At 44.4% G+C, this 18144-nt stretch overlaps 1 protein-coding gene across 1 annotated transcript in view; it reads right to left on the reverse strand.

Moving 5' to 3' along the window:
* LOC122782722 (formin-like) overlaps positions 1–16677 on the reverse strand; it is a 32310-nt gene extending 15633 nt beyond the window's left edge. Inside the window, 9 exon segments of the mRNA XM_044047198.1 lie at positions 87–175; positions 274–335; positions 3811–3898; positions 8632–8773; positions 10725–10977; positions 10980–11346; positions 12539–12600; positions 13826–13946; positions 14083–16677. Coding sequence (XP_043903133.1) covers positions 87–175; positions 274–335; positions 3811–3898; positions 8632–8773; positions 10725–10977; positions 10980–11346; positions 12539–12600; positions 13826–13946; positions 14083–15687 — 2789 coding nt within the window. The 5' untranslated portion in view covers positions 15688–16677.
* Between the last annotated feature and the right edge of the window lie 1467 nt (positions 16678–18144).

An 18144-nucleotide genomic window follows, 5' to 3' on the forward strand; every position in this document is an offset into this window, starting at 1 on the left:
TAATACTTAAATATTGATGCAATACCTTCATTTCTTGACTGATATTCTACACACACACAAAATGTTGAGACTTTTTTTTATCTTACTGTTCAGGTTTGTCCAACAGTTTGACTTCATCTTCTTTCGCCGTCTCATAATGTTTCATTATCCTCTCCATCTCGTCACTGGTGGCTCTCTGTCAAGAGAGAGACGACGACACACAGTCCATAATCAAAGGTCAGGTCATTTATTTGTGCTAAATGTAAAACAACTTGCACACCATACAGTACTTACATTTTCATACAAAGCTGCAATGGTCTCCAAATCCACCACAGAGTTGTCCACAGTAAGAACAGCTGGAACAATTAGAATATTCATTATAAACACTAAGTCAGTCTCATTAAATAATGGACATGATTTCAGCCAGAGCATGCCGTCTTAAGTGCTGCCAGAGCCTGAAGGATAAAAGCTGTTTTCCTGACTGGGGATGTAAACTTCATAATCACCATGGCCTGTAGTTTTGTTGACAGAACATTCAATTCCAGGTAAATGAATGCAAGAGATATTAGACATGAATAATGGTCCAACAGGAAAACAAGAGCCATGTGTGTCTAAAACCAGAGTGCTACTTCATGTGTCCCTTCTCACATTTACACTGCAACGCCCCGACACCGACCACGACGACTTAATATTCTGGCAACGTGGAGATGAAAGATACACCAAATGTGGTGTATGACTTTCTTCTAGAATTCTTTTTTTTACATGCAATTCTGACTTTTAATCTCATGACTTTTTTCTATATTTACATTAAAAAAATCATAACTTTGATTCTTTCTCAGAATATTGAGAAAAAAGTAAAAATTCTGACTTTAATCTCAGAATTCTGACTTTAATCTCATGACTTTTTTCTATATTTACATAAAAAGATCATAACTTTGATTCTTTCTCAGAATATTGAGAAAAAAGTAAAAATTCTGACTTTAATCTCAGAATTCTGACTTTAATCTCATGACTTTTTCTATATTTACATAAAAATCATAACTTTGATTCTTTCTCAGAATATTGAGAAAAAGTAAAAATTTGACTTTAATCTCAGAATTCTGACTTTAATCTCATGACCTTTTTCTATATTTACATAAAAAAATCATAACTTTGATTCTTTCTCAGAATATTGAGAAAAAAGTAAAAATTCTGACTTTAATCTCAGAATTCTGACTTTAATCTCATGACTTTTTTCTATATTTACATAAAAAGATCATAACTTTGATTCTTTCTCAGAATATTGAGAAAAAAGTAAAAATTCTGACTTTAATCTCAGAATTCTGACTTTAATCTCATGACTTTTTTCTATATTTACATAAAAAAATCATAACTTTGATTCTTTCTAAGAATATTGAGAAAAAAGTAAAAATTCTGACTTTAATCTCAGAATTCAGATTTTTTTCCCCTCAGAATTATGACTTTTTTCTATTTACATAAAAAAGTCATCATTTAGATTTTTTTCTCAGAATTCTGACTTTAATCTCAGAATTATGAATTTCAAAAATCTTAATTTTTTTTACATGTGGCACTAATATTCTCCCGACCACCACAGCCAATTGTGATTATTATTTAAAAAGGGACAGGAGAAAGAGAGAATCATGGAGGCAACACAGGCTCTCTGTACAGGCTGTTTGTTTGGCTGGAAGGCAGAACGCACAGGAAGACTCAGAAAGAGAAAGTGACTCCTGTTGTGTGTCTGAGAGGTGTCACTGGTTTACAGCTTAGGAGAGACGGCTCCACAGCTCCTGGATCAGCTGACGGTGGCCTGTTTCAACCCATGCAGAACAATAATAACCTGCATGACGATCAGATTTACTGCAGAGCTGCAGTATTCGATTGCACGGTAACAAGACGTGCCTAATAAACTTCAAACCTGGGTATCTAACTTTTTTTTTTTTAAATGAATACCATATAATGGTAACATGCGCCTGTAAATACTTCAATGTGACAGTGGAACATAACCACAGTAAAAATCACAGGCTTAAAAGGTGAAATGTTGTGTAACAGTAACAATTACAGCCTCAGTGACATTAATCACTGCGACTGCTGCTGAGTCATAAATCACCTGAGGACGGGGGGCAGATTTATTGCTAATGAATGACACTATTAATCTGGGAGGTAAAGAACGGGTTATTGCTCTTCCTTACATCGGCGTGCGTGTCTTGTCAAAATGAGTAAGGATTCCTCATCATCATCATTATGTTTCAAACTTCCAGGGTGCCGCTCTTGGCATCACGTATCGCACAATAACGGCTTTAACGCGACCCCGGTCACTTATGTCTCGCCGCTTCGGCTAACAAGGTAACCCTATGCATTCTGGTCCCCAGCTGTTCCCGTTTGCAGGGACGCTGTCAAACGGTCTCCCAGTGTCTGGATGTGAGGGAACGCTGGAGGTCCACTTCCTACATCTTATTAGAGTGGATTATTCAGTCCCTCAGCCATGCAGCCGTCAATCACACACCAAAGGGGGGCCTGCTCCGCTGTGCACAGGAGCACTCTGATCCGAGGGGAGCCGGATATCTCTCCACACCGGCAGATCAAAGCCAGACTGCCAACCGCCTCACACCCTCTCCTTCCACTTTTCACTCATCGGCTTTGGTGTGGAAGGGCCGTGTGTGTGTGTGGGGTGAGGAGAACCTCTCGTTGCCCTTGAACCATGGTGGCCCTTGAGGTCCCCCAGTCAGTGTGGCGTGTGCAGTTGACCCCGTCGCGCCCGTAACCACAGCGTTGCCTTCTCTACTCCCCGTCTCTCTCCCCTCCCTCCCTTGTAGCTCTAATTACATTACATGTCCCATGTCCTTTTAATTTGGCAACAAAGGGGGAGGCAAAGAGGAGAGGTGGGGGGGACGAGGACCCTTAGAAGTGCTTATTAAGGTGCTGTCCTTCGTCGTCAAATCTAAGTTTCACATTCACCTTCCATTATGGCAAAAGGACGTAACACAAAGACGGGGTTTAAACAGACAGAATGGCTTTCCTGGTGCTGAGCACTGTTTGGCTTGTATTTCGAGGGTGGTTTTATGTGGTAGGGCAGTGTCTGCAAGCTGCAGAAGGTGGTTTTGTTCATGCTTAGATCATTAGTGGGGTGTCAGTCCCATTAGGCTTGTGGAAACCGTCACTGGCTACAATAAACAGATCTGCTGGCCGCATGCTCAGACTAACAGGCGGCAGGCATGCGCTCTCTCCGCCACAGTCCCAGGACAGGAGCAGTTCCTGGCCCATCCATGCTGTCCCCAACACACATATTATATCTTTACACAGATACACACACATTTTCCACACATCTACCACGCGTGCAACCAATCCATACTGGGGTTTTTTTCATATAGAAGAGACGGCAATTTGATTCTAAGCAGCAGCCGGAGGGATTTCAAGCAGCCGGACAGAGAATAGTGAAAGTTTGCTTTAATCCCACTCACATTTTGACAAATTAAAAGGCATTTTTTCTTTCCCACTGAGGTAACTGGAAAAATCATCCACTTTCCACTTGACACACAAATACAGAGAGAGAGAGAAAAGAAAAGAAAAGAAAAGAAAAAAGTGTCTCTGGCTGCAGATTTGTAGCTGTCAGCTCGTAGGAAATTATTGTGGGCTTCCACACTATCTCTCCTCTAAAAATAACTCTGTCTGCATTTCATCAGAAGTCATCATCAATTTATTGTTAAGTGGGACTGTAAATTCAGTTTATTGCTGAGAAATCTAAATAGCCCCTTCTGAGCGCCTTCTTAAGGCCGAACGCCATGACATCATGGCGTTCGTGCGCGCGCAGAGATCGTAGAGAACCGTTCTCACCTTGCTGGATGTCCTTCATCTCCAGATGCAGGCTCGATATGAGGATGCCGACGTTTTGCGAACGCTTCCCATCCAGCAGCTTGATTATCTGCAGAACAGAAAACACACAGTTTTTAGACAGTTAATGGCTCCTGGCACAAATTTGTGCGAGGAATTGTGAATTGTCCATTTTTGAGGGGGTTGACGTGGATAAAAAAACTTGGCATGGAGGTCAGGTCTGGCAAAAATGCAATATTGACATAGTTCCCGGACCTGTGCATTGCTCAAGGGCTCAATAGCGCTGTGCCCCCCCCCCAAAAAAAATTGGGTTCCACTGAATTTCCCAAAACTTGAACAAAAAAGTCAACTATAACCACGGCCTCAACTCAACATCAAGTTGGTTTCCATTTTGGCGATTTGTACCCTACGTAAATGCGCGAACTCTCCCGAGCGCGTTTGTTGCACCAACATTAAAAACCGCGCTAATTTGTACGAGACACATCAAAGGCGAAAATTTGTCGAAAGGTTTTGTGGATTCAAAACGGCGTTGCCACGGCAACTTTTGACGATTTTCGACCATTCGCCACGAAACAGGACATGGAGTTGCACGGAATTTCCTGAAACTTGGTGGGAAGATGTTATAAACCAAGACGAAGTCAACAAACTCAACAGGAAGTCGGCCATTTCTTATGCCATCACTCTTAATACTTTAATTTAGCATTCTTAAAAAAAGTTAATTGACGCAACGTGAGGCTCGGTAACCTGTGAAATGTCAACCGCGACCCACGTTGACCAGACTGATCAACAAACTTCGCCATGACTTTTCATTTCGACGCACAGGATGGAGAAACATGGACTCACACACTCACGTTTTATCAACGTGGGAGCAAACCACTGAAAGTACAAAGGCAAAAGTGGCGCCATAAAAGGACAGTCTCGAAGAGCAGGGATTTTATAACAAACTATAAATTCACGGGATTTTTATTTCTGCCTACACATGGTCACAATTACTTATGACTGAATTAGCCGCAAAGCCAGGGAGAGTTTTGGCAAGGTAAGACCCTGCTCTAAAAGTTAATGTGTCAGGCTTCTTCATTAGGTATTACGGCGTTGCCGGCTACTGGGCTGACCAGTGGAAGCCGGAGAGCAGAAGTCTTAGAAGTGGGTATTGCATTACAGGGCGTTAGTGGGTGCCATGCTGCTTCCAGCTCTATTACTTGGATCGCTCGGGATCTCCCACTCTGAGGACGTGAGGTGGCTGAGGACCAGGCTTTCCCCAACACCTCTAATTAACCACTTTGGATGGGTCACACTAAAAGCAGCCCAGGAACCCTTCCCGCTCGCTGTGGCTGCAGAACTCACCAATTAGCCTAAACAGTTAAGTTAATGTGAAAGGACAACTGAGGCTGGAACGCTCGGGTTCAGCGGCGCAAACAATTTGGAGCCTGTGGCACGACGCCGGCGCTGAGACGGTAAGATTATCGTCTGAAGCTAGCGGCTCTCTCCTGTGGACAAAATGAGATCTGGACATCATCGGATACTGCTGTGGACACTCGAATAAGAGGTCAAACGAAAGAGAAGGAGGAGAGGAGAGAGAGAGAAAGCGAGCAGCCTAAGAAAATAAACAGAATGATGGAGGCGGGCCATGGGGGAGTCAGCGTTTTGAGCTGAAGCAGGTGGCTGATGTTAGAAGACGTGGGCAGGCTGATCAGGGCCGAGTGGATAGTTTAAACAGCCACAGCCTGTGTCTGACTATCAGTCTGAAGTCGAGCCGAAAAATGTTACAATAACAACTGGATCAGGGCTTCCCATCAATAACCACCCTCCGAGACACTCGTCAACCCCAGTCTCGTCAGCCCCGGCAACGTTCGCAAGCACGCCCCCACACGTCCACGTCCAAATATGTCTTCAATAAACGCAGCGCCGTTCGCTCGTAAGTCATTCCCGTAAACAGCTTAAAGTTGGTGTTTGTTTAAGATGACGCGGGTGTTTGTGTGTTTGCTGATAGATACATACGCGACCTCAACTGCACATTTGGGCTTGATTGACTTCTTCATCCCCAGCGCCCCTCCCTCCCTACCTCCCTCCCTCCTCCCAACAATACTATAGATGCTCTGAATCCATTGCCTCCTCTAGCCAGTGGAGTGGAGCCACATGCCTGCAATTATACCCCTGCTCCTGTCTGGTCCTTTCAGTTCTGGTCTGCTGGGGCAGGAGCGCTCTCTTCCATGTCCTCTCCTCCGCTTTGATATGCTAATCAGCAGAGAGAAGGGCTCCAGAGTAAACAAGGGCTTTGATTTTTTTTTTTTTTCTTTCCTCCCTATGGCACACATGATAAAGATTAACTCACTCAAGTACGCATCAGCTGCATCCCTCGTGTTGGAACTTTTTTGGCGTGAGGAGTCGTCGGGGGAAGTGGCTCATATGCATAATGTACACACACATTCCATCGACTGCCCCCGCCCCACCTCCCCACTCATCTCCTCTCACCGCCCCCCGGAGGCTGTGGTGTTAGTATGATCTGGCAACACTTTCAGAGCAAGTGCATAATGAGTCGTGAGGATGGGCTGTCAACACACACACACACACACACACACACACACACACACACACAGAAACAAGACACAAACACAGCTAATGAAACACACTCACTCGCATTGATCCATGCAAAAATGCACTGTTAGTGAATTCTGTTCAGATGTGTGTGTGTGTGATGATACAGGAAGGAAGGAAGGAAGGGGGCGGGGCATCTTGTGTGATCACGGGTCGACGTCTGCACACATTTTTCAGGGGGAACCGATTTGTCTCGCTTGCGGGAATGACACCAACACCATTCGACAAACAAGGTCGTTATTAAAACGCGACAGAAAGTGCGAGAGCTGATCTCAAATGACGGACCGCTTACCATCCCGAAAACCTTGAATAATCTAATTTTTGTAATCTAATTTCATAAGACTTTCAAGAGTGAGAAAAGTCAATAGCAGTATTATTAAATTAATTAAAGCAATGCCCCTATTTGTAACTTTTAATACTGTTAATTTGTATTTATTTGTGGTCTGTGCTAGATTTAAATGATGTGATGAGTCTACCCATAAATTAAGGAGAATGAAAGAAGTTTAATGGACTGGAATAAAAATGAGAAGGAGAAGGAGAACATAGCAGAAGTCATAATGGATGAACAGACATCCAACTACGAGGAACAAACATCTTTTATCCTGAAGTTTAGGGTCACACCAACATTTCACAACTTATAAAAATGAACCCGAGTGTCTGAGTGACGCATCCTCTCCACGTTCACCGTCACGTTCGACTTGTGCTTATTTAAAAAAAATCTGTTACTCGTCACTCCCCCTTCCTTCTTCCCCAACCTTTAATCCAGCTGAACCATCATCAGCTGATGATTCAGCTGATTTCTATAAACTTTAAGAGATAAAAAATGACAACGTAAACACGTCTCTTTTATTTTGACGACCTTCTCACGGGGTCGGAATTCTAAGCGAGTTGGAAGCGGCTGAGCCTCCGCGTAATCACTTCCCCTCTTCTGACTAATCTCAGATATAAACTTCAGGCGGGGCACCGTGCAGCTCTTTCTTTCACATTTGAACGATATGCATTTGTTTCAACAACGTTTCCATTAGTGTGTGTGTGCGTGTGTGTGTGTGTGTGTAAGACCCAGACAGGAGACACTTGGGCAGGATCTCTGTCTGGCTGTCTGACACAAATGTTGGGACAGTGACAGAGTGACCAGACCGAATGGAGGGACGTACGGGTGGAGATCAAGGACACACACACACACACACACACACACACACAGTCTGTGGCCCTGTGGAGCAGAGTGGAGCCTGAGCAAATTGATCAGAATAGGGTCTGTGTATGGATTTAGTGGGGACAGACTGGGGACAGTGGCCACTTTTTAACTGCTTGGACGCCCCCAGCGAAAGACCACGAGGCGGCCAGGATGCTGACGCAGACCCTGGCTGCAGGAGGAGGTGCAGAGTTGCAACATTTGACCAGACGTCAACAAGTGAGCCTTCAGTGGGGGGAAGAGAGCGCTGTGAATCAATCTAGCAGAGAGCGCACGTTTGGTAATTATTTGTAAAAGCACTTTCCTTAACAAAAGTACTTCTACCTCCCTTTTAACAGGAAGAAATCTTAACAGGACAGAACCAGGCTCAAAGCCGAGGGAGGGGAGCATTAAAATTAAAATTCTGTTTATCGAGGGTAAATAAAGAACTTTTTCTCCTTTCCATTTCACCTCCATGTCAAACCTGCTGCCATGATCAATAACATTCCGTCATCACAGCGACTCGTTTCGACAGAGAGGCGGATACATCATCTCCACTGGGAATTCCTGAATTGAATCCCGGTGTATTTCGTATATCCTGTGCCCGGCTTGTGTGTGCGTTCACTACTAATAAGGATGGCTTAGATGCAAGTCAGCAATGGCAAACACTCCCCTCTCTCTTTTTCATTATCTCATCTTCAGCAGAGCTAGAGTCATTCATCTTGTTTTTCTTGCACATATTTAATACTCTGATGTCCTCACCTTATTTCTATTTTCTTGTATTTTCAACCTTGATGTGATTTGTGGCTGCTGTAACGCTGCAAATGTCCATCACAGGGCCACACATAGAGACAAACAACCATTCACTCTCACACCTACGGTCAATTTAGAGTGTCCAATTTACCTAATCCCCCATATTGCATGTTTTTGGACTGTGGGAGGAAGCTGGAGAAAACCCACACTAACCACTACACTGACCATGTGGCCCCCCCCTGTGGCACAGATCAATGAATAAAAACGTCTTACTGAGAGGGAGAGAGTGGAGTGACTGCACCTACCTTCTTAGTTTTGGTTTTCTTCTCATAGGTGTCCGACAAGGGTTTCTTCTTCGACTGCTGCGCGGCCTTTGCGAACAGATCCTCAAACTCGTTGGCGTTGACGATGTTCGGCTCCTCCAGAGACCCCCACAGTGTGTTTTTGCTGTAAAAGGAAGCAGAGATTTTCAGTCAGTGTTGTATTTCATTATAGCTCAACACTCTAAAGGATTAAATCATAGATAAAAAAAACAAAGACGGGGTTCATGTGGCAGGGTAAAGACATCAAGGCTACACAGAGCTAAACACAATGTGTGTTCTATTTGTGGAATATTATTTGATGTTTATGCAACCTTCCCACTGTTTGCCATTTTCCATTTCACTGTCCGACAAACCCTTGGCAGAAATGGCCGCGTAATCTCAGCTTTAAATAAAAAAAAGAAGCACTGTTTATGAGCGAGGCGATAAAAATAACAAAAGATTCAGACGAGGAGCTCGTTTCTGTAATAAAAAGGAACACATTTCCAGCAAAAGGAAACGGGAACGCGGGGCGGCGACGTCGTGTTTCCCAAGTTGCCGAGTAACAAGAGGGGAAACAAACAACAAGGCAGAAATAAGAACAAGAGGTGTCTAAAGTCAAGAGGATATTCAGGAGGGGAGCACTGTGTTGTTACCAACCTGAAGCTCAACACATCTGTCTCTGCTTCCCCTAAGTCTGTTAATCCACAGACACAGTAAACGGCCTAATAACAAGAAAAACCTATTCTAAAGACAGCAGACTGTGGTATGATGACAATAAACTGCAGATGTCCAACTACTATCATTTCACACACACACACACACACACACACAGCAGTTGTCGATGCAGGCCATAATTTAATGATATTACTCTAGTCAATCTCCCACAAGTCAAGGCCCATTTACAGTGTGAGAGAGAGAATCTGGACCCAACGCATGAACAAAGGCGCTGGCAGGATCATCAAGGCTTGAATATCAGAACAATCAACTGTACTGCCAGTGACTCGGGGGTCAAGCAAGTCCAAGTGTTTCGGCGCGCAGCTGGCCTCCTGTCGAAAGTGGTGAGAGTATTTATCCGGGGGCAGCCAAGAGATTTTGCACTGAAGACATAATGATACCGTCCTGAAATCCTCCTCGCGATTCCTGCACTTCGCTGTGAGAAGTTGAGACAAAAATAAGCCCAGCGCGCACGCAGCCATCAGACTGTGGACCCGACGGCGCAGGAAACCTACGCTTGGAAAAGAAAGCTGCATCCAAACCCCAAGAAATCTTTCCGTGCAAGACAACGTTCATAATTGACTAGATTATGACTGTAATTGAATTTAAATCCCCTCTTCACGTTCCACTTTTTAACCCCCCAAAAAAAAAAAGTCTGTCCTGCGCGCTAATCCTGCTACAGTTAAACATCTGACCCGTTTCATTCCCCTTTAACTTGGCCCTTTACAGATCAATTTATAGCTGACATGAAAACTGTTGTAGCGCAGTCACTCTGGGCCCCCAGTACTGGCCGGGGACCAGTGAGAGCGAGTAAGAACCACAGCAGCGTAGCTTCCCCCCTGTAACCCAGCCATGGAAATACAAGGCCATAAAGCTGGAAGCCTGGCACCCACGAGGCAACAACCACAGCCACTGCAAATGGGCTGGATAATCCACTTGCAATTACAGAGTGTCTCAGCAGAGCCTTCAGATGTGGCAGCGTAGTGCAGCGACTGTACCTATTTAGACCAAGACCCCCCATTAAACCAGGTTTGGTGATCCTTTTTACGACTTCATTAGAGATAACAGCGGTTTCACTTTTGCGTCGCTGACTGTTTGATACGTCTGTCTTGGCCCCCGGGGGGCCCTTCACAATCACACGCCAGTATCGTACTGAGCTAAACTGAGCGTGTAGAACATGTCAAATAACCACATGTTCGGCAGGTCAAAGTTCACTGGGGGAAGAACGTCTCAGATTTAAGGTGTAACATGTCACATTTCTGCATTAAAATGATGAAGTTGGGAGATTTACAAGATCTATTTTGTCGAGCGGGGCCCTCACATCACATTAGACAAAACATTTCCATTAAGGTAGGACAACGGAATCGAGCTGCCATACGTACTTCTTGTCCTGGATCTGTATCCTGCTCCAGTACAGAGGTTTCATGGGAAGGGCTGGCTCGATGGCAGGCTTCCGTGGGACCTTCTCCACCGCCTTCGCGAAGCCGAACCCCCCCATGGGGGGAGGAGGTGGAGGGCCACAGCCTGGAGGAGGGGGAGGAGGGGGTGGACCAGCACCAGGTAGGCCAGGAGGGGGAGGCGGAGGTGGGTGGAGGAGGGCCGCATCCAGGGAGGAGGAGGATGGTGGTGGAGGGAGGGAGGAGGCGGTGGTGGTGGTCCTGAAAGGCCTGGCGGGAGTGGTGGAGGAGGAGGTGGTGGTGGTGGTGGATTTAGGCCGATAGAATCCAAGTTGAGTTTCTTAGGCATGTTCTGGTTGGGGCTTTGAACGTGGCCCTCGGGGCTTTTGATAAATGTCTCCCTGTCCGTCTGGATGCTCACGGTGCGCCAGGTCTTAGGCGCCAGGTCCTCGTCGGTGGACACAGCGACGTCACGGACCTCGATGTGCCGCTCCTGACCTGGACCGTACGACTTGTCTCTTTTCATGTTGGCGATGACTCCCTCCATGCGTGTCACTGAGACGGCGTGCTCGCCGCGCAGCTGAAAGACCTTAAGCTCAAATTCGGACTGCGAGGAGCAAGAGAGGGTAAAAAAAAAAAAAGAAGTCATTTTCACAATGTTCAAAAAAAACTACAACTCCATCAGCTCCATAAGTGCAAATATTGTCAGTTAACTACAAATCTTCAGCTTGTGGGCATCTGATTACATAATTCCAAAGTTTGGGAAAGCGCTGATTGACATTTTTTACCATTTTATGGACCAGTCCACTGATTATTCATTGAGTAACATCTGACTCTAACAGTGAACATCTACCAACTGCAGTTTGGAAAAACAACTCCTGACTAAAACAAAGAAAAATCCCTTCCCAATACACATGTTCCGTGTTAACACATGTCAGTTTAGAAACGGCATTAGGCACGTTCCTACCCCTGCGGGTTGACTCAGCATTTGTCCTTTAGAGTTTAACGTTGAATTAAAGGCTTTATAAAAACAGGCGGTAAAAAAAAAACAAAAAAAAACAGAGTCTGAGGTCAGAGAAGAAACGAATCAGTGGCACAAGTTACACAACTTTTTTGAGAGCTGCATAAACCACTTAAAATGTGTTTTTAATGGTTTACACTATTTTTTCTGTTTGATAAGTCTAATTCATTTTTTAAATTTCAACTCACATGTGTACATATATAACAAAACTTAACTCCTATTCCTGAATCAATATTCAATTTATTATTCCCATAATAGTCGCTAACACTTTTAGCCTGGCAACAACATCAGCTGTTTCTGCTTGAACAGCCTTTATATTCATTTTTATTATAACAGCATTTGACTGTTCGGACCTCTTTAATGGTAAATCTGACGGGAGAATCAATGACGCTGCTGCAATAAAATGTGTCACAATGGTCTTATTTTGAAACATTAACATGAATTATGATGAATTAGTCAAAAGTAGTCAAGGATTATTTGTTTTACAGATAGGAGAGGCAGAATATGCAGTGCCAAAATATCCACTCAGCTGCTGCAACTGAACACTTCATGCTTACTTGGCGCCATCTTGTGTTTAGTTGTGTTAACTGCAATGAGAGACTAAATATTCAAGAGTGCCCCAGAAATAAAAGAACAACATGAGACTAGAGTCCACAGACTTCACTTTGATATTGTATTGATATTGAACCCTTTTTTCCCCCTTCAACTAGTCCGGCCCCCCCCAGAGAGGACATGACATGTTTTTTCACTCCGTGCTTGGAACACGTGATTTACTCACATGCATCTTCTCCAGCTCTTCCTTGCACTCTCTCTTCAGCTGAAAGAGGGCGGCCTGGTGTTCTGAAAGGTGGAGGAACGAGGAAACAAGGAAACAAGGAAGCGTATGCATGAGAAAACAAATGTGTGGCGTGAACATAGCTCAATAATCGCAACTCAATTAAAGACCGAGAGAGAGAGAGAGGAGCTTCAGGTATGTCCTCTTGTTGTGAACCCGCTACATGAAATATTAACATGTTAAATATTCTAAAAAAGCTTAAGGGCCGTCCCGACAACGCGTGACCTCAGCAGGTAAATTCTATTGAAGGGTGGGTCTCTATATTTATCACTAAACCAACCAGTTTGAATTGTGCTGCCGCCTGGAGAAAAAAACAAAAAGGTTTGTCTGTTGGTGCTGATAAAATCAAAACAACGTTATTAGTAGTGATGGCGAAAAGACACCAGGATACTGTCGAGTGTTTTCTTAAGTGATGTCGCTGGAAATACACCTGGAAATGATGATGTTCTCGAATGTCTTTGTTGTCTAGAATGTCTAGAAACCAGAAAATATTCACATTTAAGAAGCTGAAACGATCAGAAATCTTGTTTTAATCATGAAAAACAAAACAAAATCGTTGACGATTCATTTAGTAATCGATTAATTGTTTCAGTTTTACAGACGACATGTTCGCGCAAGTGCACTCACGCGACGGTTTGCGCTGCGGGAAACCGTCCAACGTTTTCTGAAAGTTGAGGCGTTGAAATGTGTGGTCATTACGGTAATTTCGCTCGCACAATAATCCGCATTTTTGCTCATCTGGACTAACTATTCTTTTATTTTGGAGTGAAAAGTGACGAAGAATATCGGAGTCAATGTGACAGTTGCCACAGAAACAGAAACAAAGACGTAAAGTACAGATGCACCCAGAACCTGAGTGGAAAGCTTTCATCCTCTGCAACTCAATCACTCAATCAACTGCTGCATGTGTGCTCCTGACCTTTTAGTGTTTTGGTGTCATTACACCTTTTGAGTACAAGATGGACCAGATATGGCACGCTGCCCAGAATGCACTCGATTCCATTTAGTGAACAAACGCAGATTCTCTGTGTTTGTTATCCTAAAAGGATAATGTAGCTATGCATCATCTGTCACTACATACTGTAGAATATCATATCGATGCTCAAAAGGACAAGGGCGTCCACCGGTGGGACGTGTGTCACTATGTGGGCTGGATGGTGATGATCCTTTGTCAGCATTCCTGGTCTTAGATGTTCTGTTGTCTAAACTCTACTGTCAGAAGCTACTTACCCGCCTCGGTGTACTTGAGCCCCACCTTCTCCTCCTCATCTTTAGATCTGGGCGGGGGCCACACGGCCTGCAGCCTCCCCGGAGTGCGGTCTTCACTGTCAGTAGGAGACGTGAGTTCGGTCTGTGGGCAGAAAAACACAATATGCGACAATATGACACAAATATTTGGGAGTTTTGTCAAAATGCAGTCATTTTCTCCACTCGTTAAATGAATACAATTCAATTGTGTTTCCAAAAGAAGGAGTGCCTTTACATACATTCTCCTCTGTGGGACTTTTGACTTCGTTGCCAGGAGACTTGGAGGCTCGCTCGAAAATTGACCTCAGATTTTCCTTGTCGTTCTTTATTTTCTTTTTCACCGCCTCTAGATCTACTTCCTCCTTTGTGGCAGTCTTAGGGCCAAAGATGTTCCTGAAGGTTTCATAAGCCAAGTCTGAGGTTTTCTTCTTGTCAGGTGTGGATGTAGGAGTCTCTGGGCCAGGAGTTTTCTCTCCCGTATCCTCCTCACCTTTCTCAGAATCTTTCTTGCCTGGTTTAGGAGAAGCGTCCTGCACACCCTCTGACTTTTTGGCCTCACTGTGGCTCTCTGTTTTAAGCAGGTGACTGAGTTGCCCCATTACAGTGCTTCTTGTATTTGAAGCAGGTTTAGGCTCAGCATGTTTTTTGGTTGGAGAGACCGTCCTCTGATCAGGAAACACCTTGGCTTTGTTTACCGTCTTCTTCAAGTTGAGCAAGGCCAGGTCAGCGTCCTTCTCGCTCTGCTTGATCTCAGACATCGTCTCCCTTTCCTCACCCACCGCTCCCTTCTTCAGCACCCTTAACCCACTGAAAAGAGCAGGCATCTGGAAGGAAGGGGGTGAGGAGAGGGTCGCGTCCTTGGAGGGGGATGAGGAAGAAGAGGAGGTAGAGGACTGTGGTGTGTTTTTTTCAGGTGTCTTAAGATTCGTTATTTGCTTTGAAGGACTGTGCCGATAGCCACCCAGGGGGTCTTTATATACAGATAATGGTGACGTGGGTTTCTTAGTCACAGCAGTATCTGATTTCTCCACTGGACTCAAGGATGCTTGATGTGACACTTCAGGAGACTTTGAAGGACTGGAGTGAGGTTTCTCACCCCTTTCCTGAAGTGTACAACGCACATCCTCCGTCTGTCTCGATGGAGAAGCTGTGGCACCACTCTGACCTTCATGCTCCACAGAAAGACTTCCAGATAGGATGGAGGGAACGGGCTGAGAGCAATCTATGCCAGCATAGTCATCGTCATCATCATTCTTTCTACTGTCTTCTGGCTCCTCAGAAGTTGTGGTGGTGCTCTCGTCTCCTTGTTTGGTACCTGGACCTTTAGAGCTAGCTTTGTTAACAATCCTGTCCGAGTAGAGAATGGCCTCTATGGGGGATGGCTCCTGAATTTTGTGTGTTCTGAACACAGGCAGTTTATTTTTATTTCGCAGCGCTTCTCCTTCATCGTGGTTCCCTTCATTGTCTTCTTTGGGTCGGGTGGGCTTCCTGGACTTGGCGAGCATCTGTCTCAGGGTGGCGCCACTATGACAAGTCTCTCCGTCTTCATTTTCCGTGTCACTATACGTTTCCACCCTGGTGACCTGGACCAGATCCGGGTCCTTGTCCTTGTCACAAGAAATCGCTACATCCTCCTGAGGCAAATCCTGCTTCTCCTTTAGCGTGTTGTCACCATTAGTGGCTGGGTCGCCCTCAGGAGGAGGTTTCTCTGACAGTTCTCTGAAAGACGTCAGCACAGCTGAAGTGGCAGGTCTGTCTCGGGTGAAGAAACTGCCAAAGACGTTGAGTAAGGAACTAGCAGGCTGCTTCCCCAGCTCCCCAACATTATTACTTTCACTATCCATTTTGCTCCAAGTGTCAGGCAGAACTAAAACAGATAGTTGCTCCAGCCAAGTGTCCGTTAAAAACGTCACAAAAGGTTCATCTCCCCACTTCCAGTTGTCCAAGCTGCTCCTATTCCACCTGTAGGGTCGACCGAGAACAAAAGACCTTTGTATGGACAAAGCTCCCAAGCTCCTCTTTCCTCCTTTAGGTGGGTGCAGTGTAAATTCTTGATTCTCGTGTCACATAAAGACTACGACACACTGCATGTTGACAGTAGTACAGTGCACTCTCCCCAGTGTGAGCGCAACTCCCATGACGCCGCGAGTGAGGTCAAGCTGCTCAGTGACTGGAAGCATGTCATCCTGTAATCTCCCTCTGGGAGAGCAGGAGAACAGAGTTCACTCGCGTCTCACAAAAGCATTTCCAAATGTCCCGAACAAGCAGAGCAGCAATCCATGAAATCCTTCTTCTACGTGGTCTCCATGACTGCACTGCTCCTCTGGTGTGGATAGGACTGTTTTTACATGTCTCAGGGAAACCACTGTGAGAAAAAAACACAAACTCCCCAGGTCGGGACAAAAAATGTCTCACTGGTCGACCCAGTCTGAGGACGCCTCCCTCCAGGTTCCTCCCTTCCTGGGAGGAGACCTGCAGAGCTTGGCAGCACAGGTGTCTTATTACTACCTCTGCTCACTTCCGTAAAATGGCTGCAGAGGTAAACACAGAAGAGAGGTGAGTCTGTGTTGAGCTGCAGTGGTTTCAGTTCACCAGTGCTGACAGACTTGCAGTTAGAGCAATAAAGGGCTTAAGGAGTCGGTGATTTAACAGGCGTCAGCTCCAGCTCCGGTAAATGTCCGTACAGAGGTTTTTGGAAAGCCCAGCATTCTTAGCATAGCAACCAAAGGTCACTCCTTCTCGACGGCATTTCTTCAGACTGCCTTACTGAACCTTATCTCAACTGGAGCCACCACAAAACAAAAGGGCAGCGTTTAACCCTTTAACACCTAACCCTCAATTACTTTAACCATAAAAAGGACCAGAAAATGTCATTTTTTTCCAGAATAACTTCCAATATCTGGCATTTATTTACAATTTACTGCGTGCTGACGTAATGCTTTAACAATTTAAAATGAAGAAAAACAAAAGGTTTATTTAGAAAAACACTGCAGTTGTACATGAACCACAGATTTTGCGTGTTAAATTGTACATTTTTGAAATTTGAACAGTATGAATGAGTCTCTCAATGTTTCTTTGTCTCTCAATGTGCAAAAAATAGGCCAAAGAATGGAAACTATGTACAGGTGTTGTTCCCACTCTTTCCTCTCTGGCAACAAAGACCATGATTCTCCGGCTTCCTGGAACAGCGCGAGTGAAATCACCGTAATAACCACACGTTGGTGTTGAAGTGCAACTTCTGAGCGTTCAGAGAACATTGGGATTTTTTCTGATAGCACAAAACGTCGCGTTAATACAAAGTGCAACGCGTCGTCAGTGATACGCTTGGTGTAACAGGGTTAAATAGGGTTTCTTAAATGATTCATAAAAGTTCCGTTTTTTACGACAACTCAAATTAAGTGATCGAAAAAATATGGGGAGTTTTAAATTCATTCCAACAAACACTTTATTTTGGTCACGGTTATAATTTAATACAACCAATAAAACCATTTGTAAACCAAAGAGAAACTGCATTCTCCTAGGGTTTATTTATCACAATTGGAGAGAGGGCTTATGTGGTCAAGGAATTAAGTTACGTAAGAGCCGCGGTATTTCAAACACACACACACACACGCCCAGTAAATCCCTACTTTTACAGTGTATTCAGAAACAGGTGATAAATAATAAAGTCACCATTTTATCTTAAGCACCATTCATCAGCCCATAATGACCGAAAATGACCTCAATTATGATTGAAACAAATTCTTCATTCCGTGCACATAATAAAAATAAAAAAAAAATACCGCTCCCTGCTAAATCTCATTATCTCAAATCTCATGGTGCAAATAGAAATGTTGCCCGGCTGATTTGCATCTGTCTGCCACTTATCTGTCCCGAGATGTCAATTCTGATCATTCATTGTTCGCAGACGGCAGTTTCAGGAGAAATGGGAGGAGCCTGAGCGGGAGTTGCAAAGGTTAATAGTGAAACCTTGGGGGACTCATACTCAGACATTTGTTTTGAAATCCCTTAATGGCCTTTCCCCCGCCCTACCTTTTTTTTCCTGCCTCTTTTTTTAAAGCTCTTCTTTAAACTCGCCTCTTTTCATTGGCTCTTGACACAATTTAAGTTGTTGACGTTATTTTCACTTAAGTCTGATTTTATTCTGTTTTTTCTCTTTTTTATGTCTTTTAATTTATTTTAGTCATTTTAGATGCTCTTGTGAGCTATTATGCCTTTTGTTGTCACTTTGGTTTACTGTGGTTGTTTTAAAGTGCTTTATAAATAAAGTTGGACAGCTTCAACAGTCGTCATTGCATTTA

The sequence above is a fragment of the Solea senegalensis genome, linkage group LG16 (assembly GCF_019176455.1).
Source record: "Solea senegalensis isolate Sse05_10M linkage group LG16, IFAPA_SoseM_1, whole genome shotgun sequence".
NCBI classification, from domain to species: domain Eukaryota; kingdom Metazoa; phylum Chordata; class Actinopteri; order Pleuronectiformes; family Soleidae; genus Solea; species Solea senegalensis.